Raw genomic sequence first — 11867 nt, 5'->3', positions numbered from 1 at the left:
TACTCAAAACAATTGGTAGCATAAAAACTAACTTGGTAACAAGCCGTGGAGAGCTGTTGGTGGTATAAAACTATTCGAGAAACTGATTCCTCTGAAGTAATGTAGTTTTTGAGAAAGGGGTATTTTATCACTCAAATAATAAAATACTTCAGATGTAGCCTTTTATTAGGCATCTGGAAGCACACAAAGTAATGCAACAAGGGTGTTTTTTTCTTTCTTCATTATTCTCTTCAATGACCATTCTTGTGCTATCTACCGCAACCCAAATGGCTCAATTTTACCAACACCGGGTATAGTGGGCAGCTGTGTATTGAGTGAGTTGTGACATGGTAGGGACAAGTTTTCTTCGTCATGTGGTTGCTGTTCGCCATTATCGGTCCAAATAAAATAAAACGTAAAATGCGGCCAAGTATCGAAGGTGACATTTTTGTTAAAGGAACACGTTGCCTTGGATCGGTCGAGTTGGTCTTTGAAAAGCGTTTGTAATAAAATGTATATAGGTAGAAAGATGCTGTAAAAGTAGAATACAATGATCCACACAAACATGCCTCGAAATTGTACGGTTTTCCTTTTACCTCGTCGACTAACACAGTCGGCCATTTATGGGAGTCAAATTTTTGACTCCCATAAATGGCCGACCGTGTTAGTTCGAACAGTAAAAGGAAAACCCCGCAATTTCTAGGCAAACTTGTGTGGACCATTGTATTCTACTTTTAAAACATCTTTCCAACCATATGCATTTTATAACAAACGGTTACAAACGCTTTTTTATAGACCAACTCGTCCGATCCAAGGCAACGTGTTCCTTAAAGTTTCAAAATTGAAAACTGATGAAGTCTCTCATCTGGGCCCAATTAATGTTGCATGCAGACAGTTGCTTGACAAATTTCTATTAAAGGGATGCTGCAGTGAATTCAAATAAAACAGTTAATCATTTTACTGGCATTTATTTCTGACATATGTATTGAACATCAATAAAATGTGTTTTGTTTATTCCCGACATATCTCACTTGCGTAATTAGCGAATAAGTCATGCCCCCCCCCCCTTTGTGGACTGTTGGGGGTTACCGCCCCCCTACCATCGACGTCACGTCGGGAAGTCAAACATATCGTCGGCAAAAAAGGTCTGGTCCCTAACCTCACGCGCCTAGGTACCAGGCCACACAGTGCACACGTCTCTATAAGAAACACAGCCAGGGGGCCCGACGGCTCGGGTTACCGACATGACGTCACGTTTATGCAAATGAAGGCTCCCTTTTAGGGGCGGGGTGGGTTCCCCTAATCTCTTGAAAACTATTTTTTTTTTAAATTGCGCATTTAATAAAAAATCATAAAAAAATACAGGTTTAAAAAGTCATGTTTAATCGTTTAAATTATAAAAAAAAACAGTGCATCCACCCTTTAAGCACACATAACTTGTCATGATGTCCGTATCCGTGGCATGCCTAAAGTTTTGCTACTTCCAGCTCAAAAGCTGGCCTATGTTTGTGTGTAATTACAAACAATCAACATTTCCAATGTTTGAATTCATTTATTTTGTATGACCAAAACTGCATAGTAACAAAGCACTGCGGAGCTCTAAAACGTATAGTACGGAACAGGCGCCATTTCAGTAAGCAAATGTTTTGTTATAACGTTTAAAGCATTGCCTATTGACAGTGCATTGATCTGTTTGTTTCATTGAAAGATCTGCTTACTAAAATGGCGTCCTGCGCACATTCTGCCTATATGGCGGATAACATAAAGGGCTTAAAGCCAGCAGCTGTTTTGTTAGCAAAACCACTTAAGTAATGTTCCTTTAAATGTGTTTAGCTTAAGATTATGTGAACGGGGATAATGGAAAGTTAAAAACCATACATCACAAACAAACAAGTGTTTAATTTTTTAATATGTATAGGCCTAAATATTTGATGCATTTTTTTAAGAGGTTTGCTTTGTATTTGTAGAGTCTTATTTTATTTGTATGCTGCATGACGTACTTTGTTTAATCTACCTTGAGCAAGCATATGATTGCTGCTGGCTTTAAGCCCTTTATGTTATTCGCCGTATACATACTGACAAACCTGTAGAGGTTTGAGATCGATCGGTCATCAGGGTCACTAGAAAATAGTGAAAAGATGATTACACATTTTGCATGACATCAATTGAACAAAATGAAACGGGAAATCGTTTTGATAATTATTTCTCATCAAACAGTATAGACAAGGAATACTTTTTGTTCTAGTCAAGAGAAGCTTAAAATCTTCACCCCTTATACGGTAAAGCGCTACATTGGGGTCGTGTTCATTCGGACGTGATTGGCAATAAAAAAACATCCTTTTCCTAAGTGTTAATTTTGATTCAATGTACATGTATTATTTTACATCTTTTCTAATATACTAATTTTCCTTAGTTCGGTAAAAACAGAATTTTAAAAAAGATTAATTTAACTTCATTATAGAGAATAGCATTCGTTTGAGTTATTTTATCGTATTCACGTACTTGACATTTGTCTCACTAAAAACAGCCAAAAAGTCTAATCGTAATTTTTTTTTTTATAACAAACTGCTTATTTACAGCACATACAAAAATACAAGCAATTTCAAATACAAAGCCTACAATATACCATGGTTATTATATTTCCATTTAGAGTTACGCTTAATTTTTCAACAGATTGAGTGATGACTGTTCTCAATAACAAACATGACTTTTATAAAATCAACCATAAATGTAATAACAACCTTAAATGTAATAAAATCAACCATGCCCTGGTTTTCTTAGTGCTAATTGAAAGTGATAAGTCACATTCTGAAATTATAAACATACATTATTACAATTTAAGGCACATTGCGGTCACAGGGTCTGGTCGGGTTTGAATTAGTATAACAAAACCAAGTAGTTATCACCTGTCCATTAACCAAAAAACGAGACAAACCTTTTTTCAAATTATTAGGCCTATTTAAAAAGTTTCAAAATGATGAATAATTTGTTAGTATGTTCATGTAGCTTTTTGTATTTTTCGATCATAACCCTTGGATCTTTAGCCTTCCCCCAACTTCGACACGTGTGATCTTAACCTTTATAACGCATACTTGACCAATAAAACAGACTTAGTTTGTAGATGTCGACGCCTCGATGTCTAAGAGATAAAACAACGACACATTGTTTTAAAAAGTTTCAAAATGATGAATAATTTGTTAGTATGTTCATGTAGCTTTTTGTATTTTTCGATCATAACCCTTGACCAATAAAACTGACTTAGTTTGTAGATGTCGACGCCTCGATGTCTAAGAGATAAAACAACGACACATTGGTGAACCAATGATTTGTATTTTATTCTAATGAGAGGAAGACTATTCCAGTGACGTCATATACATAATGACTATGTCTGAACTACAAGCCGTGTCCGAATTGACGGCAACGGTTACGGCTGAATCACCACGTCCTCAAAGGAACACGTTGCCTTGGATCGGACGAGTTGGTCTATAAAAAGCATTTGTAACCATTTGTTATAAAATGCATATGGTTAGAAATATGTTTTAAAGGTAGAATACAATGATCCACACAAAGATGCCTCGAAATTGTACGGTTTTCCTTTTACCTCGTTGGCCCGGTCACACATGCCCGATAACGAGAACGAAAACGATAACGATAAAAATGCACGCCCTCGGTTGGTTGAATGAGCGTGGGGGTATTATGCGTGGAGCAGTTTAACCAGTCGCGAGCGTGGATTTGTATCGTTATCGTTTCGTTCTCGTTATCGGGGCCTGTGTGACCGGGCCTTAACACGGTCGGCCATTTATCGGAGTCAAAGTTTTTACTCCCATAAATGGCCGACCGTGTTAGTTCGCAAAGTAAAAAGAAAACCACAAAATTTCAAGGCAAATTTGTGTCGATCATTGTATTTTACTTTTAAAACACCTTTTAACCATATGCATTTTATAACAGACGGTTATCGCACGGCAACGACCCTGCAAAGTTTTAAACAGACGTTTAAGAACGAGTCACTACTCTTTTATTCCCATTCATAAATGCTCTTTTGTTAAAAAACTTATTGACACTTACACAATTGAAAAGTTGAGGTTTGAAATAATGTTCGTTTTTTCAAAATTTTTGTGAAGAATCCGTTCGATGCGCGCTGGTTGTGTGTAGATGTTAGATTACGGGCGCTTAGATTCCGCGCTGTTACAATAGCTATGAATTGCGTTCCGCGTGATAATTATGCGCGCCCGACACGCGGAAGCCAGCTAATCATAAACATTGGTCATTATCAAAGGTTTATATACCCCCTCGTGACGCATTTTCCTCCAATAAGCGAAACTGTCTGAGGTATTTATGAATGTTATTTTATAACCACAAACGAACACACACTGATTACAAACGTTGATTCAACGTTTTTATTTAACCATAATAATAACATCAACGTCTCTAACACTAAAATAACGTTTGAGAAACGTTAGTATAATTATTACCAATAAGCAATAGTAACCAAAAATCAACCCTGCTAACCAAATGTAAACGTTGATTCAACGTTCGCATGCGACCTGGGTAGGCTTACATGTATTTTTTACGTGAAGAATGGCCCATATCAACAAAACGGCCATGACGGTAGCAGTACAACTAGCGAGAGCAATGAGTAAAACAATTGCGACCTTGATTGGTTCTGCAACACACACAGGCAGATCGGAAGACCATTGACCATCACCCTGACACCAGGGTGAGGCAGACCCCTGTTGATAAAACCCTTCGTCACAGGTGACCCTTAGGGTGGAATTCTCCAAGTAAACCGACCTATTTATTTTCCCATTCTCTACTACCTCCGGAAATTCACAACTGACAATTTTAATGGAGGACATCAACTGTATAGTCTCTAAGGTACCGGTTACGAGGAGGGTTTCGTTGGCGAACGACAGGCTACCAGTCGTCATGGCGTCGAAAATGCATGTAAATGACTCCCCACAGAGGTCCTTGATTTCTTGACTGATGAGATTTGGATCAGGAGTGACGAGATTTGGAGAGAATTCAGGGAATAGGTACGTTGTGTAGTCGTAAGGGGAAATGTAGGTAAAAATGGAGTCTTCCTCGGCAACTAACCACTCCAACCCTAATTCATGAATCTCATACAGCGATGCATTAGTGTTTAATGAAGAGCCGTTCAGATATTGTAAATCGTCATCCGGGTCTTCATTCATATTACCCAACAGCCCATTAACTTGACTTTTGAACTTTGTGTCCAGTTGAGCAATAAAAGACATCACTTCTGGTTTGACGTAAACGATGAGAGCAACACCAGATTTCAAAGCGATTTTGATCTCTGAGAAGTCTCGATTGAAGCTGATTCGAAGGCCTTTGTGGTATTGAACTGGAATCGGGCTGGACTCCTGGAGTATCGTTTCACCATCTACAAGGATCATGGTCTGGTTCATATTGGACCTCTGCACCTGCACCTTAGCGGAATCGTTGGTCTGAATGACGACTGCAGTATATACTGATGCTTTGGTATCTCGGTAGATCTCCATACGGGCTTGGAATGTCAGGTTATGAAGAATCGATGAAGCCATCAAGAACTCTCCAGCTCCGTTGAAGGTGAACCTCTTCCCGTCGAGACTCGTGATATGAGGGTCTCCTGTACCTCCAGCAGGTCGAGGAGGGACGTAGTCAGAGCAGTCATCTGATGGTCGTTTGTCGTAATACGCCTTACAGTTGTCGGACAGTTTGCAGCATCCGAGCCATGGCAAGACGTCATACCATTGATGGAGCCAGAAATGATCCCCAGGTGCGAATCTATCGGCTGTTCCTCCTCCAGGGGAGCCGACCAGGATGTCTCCATTATTACCATAGCAACACTGCTGACCTGAACCTGTTGACGAGGATGTGGTCGACCTAAAGCAGTTCTTCGCCCCGGGGTGGAAAAAGGAATTGAAGAAGTTTGCTTCCACAAAGTTTAGCGAATTCACATTTGCTTGACTTGAAGTACAGGGGCATGGATCTAATCCAGAAGCAACATCATCCAACTGACGACTGAAAACTGAACATGGGATATTTGCAACTGATTTGATTACGTGCATTAACCCAGAATAGATTCTTAGAGCGTAAACGTTGTCCCTTCGACGCCGCTGTTTGTATTGAGTGACATAAAACGCTACAAGAGAAGGTTCGTCACTTGTGGGATTGATAACGGTTTTCAAGTCCAGGCCAGGAATATAAAGAGTGCCATTGTTGATAACATTACTTTTCACAGCAACTCCATCTTTTAGAGCTGGAAACCCATCAGTGTTGTAACTTGAAACTTGTACCATCACAGTGACTTTGGAAACGTCATCCCCGACCAATGTGCGATCCCAGGAAATTAAGATCGGGTCAGCTGAGTTGAGATCAATGACACGGCTACTGGCTTCTTGGGTCATCTGCTTGACAGTAACGAGTGGCGGAAGGTCTTCTTCTGATGGAACATAGATGACACCAGAGTATGGAAAGGTGCTACCACCATCTAGGGACACAAAGACTGCTGTCAGACCATTCTTGTAGAAGGCAGGGGTATTGCATTCAAGAGTATAGCTGCCGGTTTGAACACCATCAACCACAACATCTCCAACACCTGTAGAGAATTTGCACTTTCGATCATTAGTAACATCGTTACTGTTTTGGACGCAAGGTACAGTAATACTGAACCTTTCTCCACCAAGCTCCCTCAGGAAGTATGGTGTGAGACTCAGATGCTGCTTGTTACTATTCAGAGACAAACCTGCAGCGTAACCGTATGTCTCATCTGCCTCGTAACCGTATACAATAACAGACACTGGTGACGACTGACTGTCTATGTAGTAAACGCCTTCTCCTCTAGGTACTTGGATAGTAATTGAGATGTACTCAGATTCAGGAACGTCGTGCTCATCTACGGATAGGATGCCGTCAGTAACGATGATTGGGGCGTTGTTGAGGTAAACAGTTTGACGTGCATCTCTTTTCACGACAATGGTGATGAAATTAAAGAAACCCTCTGCATTACCTCCAGAATAAGGAGGCGTCGTAAACCCAAACCTAGACCCAAACTGCTCTACAGCCGGTACCTGTATCAGGGAAGGATCGACAGTAACGCCGTTAATTGTCGCTAATTGCTGCATCATCAGAATCGGATTCGTTGAGGTAACTTCACCAGAACCAGCTAAAATTCCTTCCCATGAGTCTCCCGCATTTAATGTTAGAGTCTCAAGATACGGGATTGAAACATTAGTTCCTGGAAAGTAGGAAACAATGTAGTATTGGTTCCTGTCTGTGGATCGGGATGCGGTGTAAATGTGCTCCTGTCCCCAACTCTTAACGGGTACAAGCTGCTCCGTTAGCGTATCGCAATAAGAGCTAGGGTTGCTTTCACATTCGCTGCCACTGAACACTGCAATGGGTTTGTCAGCTTGAATGATGCTCCCGGTTAAGTCATCCGCACTTTGTATCTGCACGGCCTCTTGGTAACTCAACGTAAAACTCAGAATGTCACCTCGGCTGTATGACCTTCCTTCAAATGTTGCAGTTCCTTGCATTGTCACTTGAACGTTGGTGGAGTCTGTGTCAGTTCCAATGATGGCAAAATGGCCAGAACGGGAACGTGTTGGCGTTATTACCACGTACTGCATACCCAGATTGTTCGTTGGAATACCGAGGAAGGCGTCCGTTGTAAAGTCCTGATACATTAAACCGTATGCAGAGACCTCGTTTGTCGCAGATATATCGATGGTTTTGAAGCTTCTATCAGTGTCAGCCATTGTCAGTTCTACAGGCACCCGCACTTGTTTAAATCCACTTTGATCTACATCAAAGGTTTCTGTGAAGGGCTTGCCACCAACTTGATGTTTACTGCTTATGGTCACACTTGTGGTTTGCTGATTGTTGAATGCAACCACTAAAATGAATAGCTCTCTGCTTGATAAGTCCGTGTCTTGGAAGTTATCAGTAAAGCCAACAATGAAGTGTGTACCTCTAGATATCCCACTGCAACCTGGCGCAGTAGGTGTGAGTTGACCTTGAGCTTGGCCGTGTAAGAGTGCAAGTATGGTGACCAACCAGACACAACGACTCACCACACTCTCCATTTTGTTAACTGAACAGAAAATAAAAAGAAACAAAACATCAGTATAGGGCCTACAAGAAAAAATAACTTCATTTTACCACAACCAATAACTCTAATCATTTTGGCAAGTCTTAAGTGTGTACTGAAAATGTTCCATGCATTTTGTGTGATATGAAAGGGCAGCTTACTGCTTGTGTCACTAAATGGACAAACGTATCATACTCTCAAAACTCCGGAGTCAGAATTGACCCGGCTCCGGATTTCACACGGGTTTGACCCATTTATGGGTCAACGTGATCCTGAATCTGTGTCATAATGGCTAAGATATTAAAACTGGCGCATTATCCACAGATCAAATCCGAAAACAGTTACCGGATCAGCCTGAACCAGAACTGGGTCAATTAACTTAGAACTAGTCCTAACTTAGGACTAGTCCTATAGGAGATATTAACAACTTATATTAATTATATAAGGCTAGTCCTAAGTTAGGACAATTAACTCGTCCTAACTCGAGGAAGACTAATTCTTTTTGAAGTCCCCGGCTGGTGTTTTAGAGTACATCATGTCGGTGTACCCAACATGTCTCATCATTCAACTTATACTACAATACAAACTCATCTGAACTCGTTTCACATAATCCACGTGATGAATCAACAAACATATGTTTTATTTCATACTATTTTACGACTAAAGACTCATACGGCTAACGGTCTTTTCTGCGACATGTTTTGGTTTATTTTTTTAATTATAGGCCTATGCACATCCCTTTGTTTAGTGGTATTTGTTATTCGTTGCAATTGATTTTCTCATGTGGAATACTTTTTTACCTAACCCACGTGATTGCATGAATCATCTCAATATGCGTCATACTTAGTGTGTGGTAGGAATTGCTGGCAGCAAATTGAATAGATCTTAATAAACCAGTCTTGAAGTCATAAAAGTGTGCGCAGCAAGGGTGCTTTCCTGTCACTATTTTCTTGCAACTTCGATGACAAACTATAAGCCCAAATTTTCACAGATTAAAAAAAAAATTGTATGCGTATGTTTGGATATACACCGAGCGAGAATACTGGTCTTTGACAAAATACCAAACGGGTCCAGGGGTCGATCTCACAAACTGTTAGGACTAGTTCTTGTACGCTCTATGAGATATTACAAACTTAAGGCTAGTCGTAAGTTAGGACGAGTAGTTAGGACGAGTCACTCGTCCTATAGTTCGAGATAAGACTAGTATTAAAGCCAATTTACACTTTCGGTAAACAGTATTGTCTAAGGCCCACACTTCGTGTACCACAACTTTTATATGAAATAACAAACCTGTAGTTAAGGCTCAATCAGTCGTCGGAGTCGGGAGAAAATAAAGGGAAGACCCACCCTTGTTTCCCCACGTTTCGCCGTGTCATGACATGTGTTTAAAATAAATCCGTTATTCTCGCTATCGAGAATTGATATTGTTTTAATGTTTTCTCAAAAAGTAAAGCATTTCATGTCATTTTCAAGAGAAGTCTTTCACCATTACCTCTGTAAACTCTTTAAATTATTTGTAAATCTGTGAACTTAAAAAAAAAATCTGTACCGGAAGTGTATAATGGCTTTAAAGGCAGTGACACTATTGGTAATTACGCAAAATAATTATTAGCATAAAACCTTACTTGGTAACGAGTAATGGGGAGAGGTTGATAGTATAATGAAACACTGTGGGAAACGGCTCCCTCTGAAGTGACGTAGTTTTCGAGAAAGAAGTAATTTTCCGCGAATTTGATTTCGAGACCTCAGATTTGGAATTGAGGTCTCAAAATCAAGCATCTGAAAGCTCACAACTACGTGTGACAAGGTGTTTTTTCTTTCATTATTATCTCGCAACTTTGACGACAAATTGCGCTAAAATGTTCACAGGTTTGTTACTTTATGTTGAGATACACCAAGTAAGAAGACTGGTCTTTGGCAATTACCAATTAAGTGTCCATTGTCTTTAACTATTTGTGAAATCCACGCGGTTTCTTTAATGTATTTATCAAGTAGGTGAACAGTGGAATAAGTTCATGCAATGTTACCTGATATGACGACTTTGCACCGTACAGTAATAGAGCTTGAACATGCCGCGTTTCCAAGTGAAGTCTGAAGTCTGTTATGACTACACCTTCCAAACATGGCCCCTTTTTATGTAGGACAAGCCTTTTCAATCTGTTTTTTTTATAGTAATGACGAATAATATGACAAAGGAATCTAATGAAAAGGTGTTTTGGCATGTACCAAGTTGATTGACAACCTATCATGGATATACCCACAATTTCACCCATTGCTCGACGTCAAGTCCCTCATTTATTGTAAAGTTAAAACGGGTCATCGCCTGTTTCACAATGTGAAAGGCCGATTCTTGCAGATAGTGCATAATATGGGCTTTTCTTTAAAGGCCTGGACACTATTGGTAACTACTCAAAATAATTGTTTGCATAGCAACTAACTTGGTAACGAGCAATGGAGAGCCAGCTGTTGATGGTATAAAACAATGTGAGAAACTGATTCCTCTAAAAGTAATGTAGTTTTTGAAAAATTCGTCGGTCACACCACGAACTGACCTAACTCGTTCACTGTTTTAAAAAACGTGTTCAGAGAAAATAACGATTGAAGTTGCACTACTTTTGAAACTGCTGTTTCGGAGTCTGCTTACCAACTTTATTGTATTATTTTATGACGAAAACAAAGCTGAATACTTTATTCATACAGAACTATCAATGTGTTTTAATCCCTAAAACTATTTTAATAAGTAATTAATTCCTAAACAGATAGGTCACTTTGTGAAATTGAAAATTTCATTTTTGCCTGCAGCGCGCTGTGTACAAACCGATGCGTAATAGAGACCTATCGAGATAGGTCACTTTGTGAAATTACTACGCTCCCCAGTTAGGTCACTTCGTGGTGCGAAAATTTGCACGCGCGCCATAATCGCGCGCGCTGTAGCGCATAGTTTAACCATTGGTAAAGCGACGTATCTAGATAGGTCACTTTGTGAAATGACAAAATGGCAAGTCCAGCGATGCGTCGTTTATACTAATTAGTGTAATTACCAAACTATTACATATTAGGCACTGAAACTTGCTGATAATGTTAACAGCATTGACTTTGTCAATAATTTGTTTTAAAACAAATTTGCGAAAATGTGTGATTTTGTGTCAGTTAGGTCAGTTCGTGGTGCGACCGACGAATTAGTATCAATTTATTACTCAAATTATTAACCAATTTATAAAATACTTCAGATGTAGCCTTTTATTATGCATCTCATGAACTAAAATGGTTCAAGAGCTTCATCTCGAACAGAAAACAAGCGGTGAGGTGCAATAATGTCTCAAGCCGACTACTTCATTAGACACCAGAGTATGGAAAGGTGCTACCACCATCAAGGGGCACAAAGACTGCTGTCAGAGCAGATTTTTTTTGTCAAAGCAGATTTTGCGCACCACTTCCCAACACAAGCAAAGGAGGAAAAACTTTCAAGCCTCAATTTACCCAGTCTCCTCAAAAGTTGATCACAGACTTTTCAGGTTCTGATATTGTTATATTATTAGCGCAATCTAAAACGTTAGTATCAAATGAAATTCGTGTATGGTTTAATTTGGTACGGTGTGCCCTGTGCCCAATTTCTTAGGGCTGTTATAGGCAGTGATTGGTAGTTACTCAAAATAGTTACTTGCAAAACCTTACTCGGTAATGAGTAATGGGGAGAGGTTGATGGTATAAAACATTGTGAGAAGTGAGTGACGTAGTTTTCGAGAAAGGAGTAATTTTCCACGATTTGGATTGCGATGCCTCAAGTTTAGAATTT

General features: G+C 39.6%; 1 protein-coding gene across 1 annotated transcript; it reads right to left on the bottom strand.

The window, feature by feature from the left end:
- Positions 1-4505: 4505 nt before the first annotated feature.
- Positions 4506-8066, bottom strand: LOC139950090 (sushi domain-containing protein 2-like). The gene has a single exon (XM_071948720.1). The coding sequence runs from the start codon at positions 8064-8066 to the stop codon at positions 4506-4508; it is 3561 nt and encodes a 1186-aa protein (XP_071804821.1).
- Between the last annotated feature and the right edge of the window lie 3801 nt (positions 8067-11867).

This window comes from Asterias amurensis, chromosome 17 (assembly GCF_032118995.1).
Source record: "Asterias amurensis chromosome 17, ASM3211899v1".
Taxonomy (NCBI): Eukaryota; Metazoa; Echinodermata; class Asteroidea; order Forcipulatida; family Asteriidae; genus Asterias; species Asterias amurensis.
Note: the sequence above shows the minus strand (reverse complement) of the source record. Positions and strands in the feature narration are given on the sequence as shown.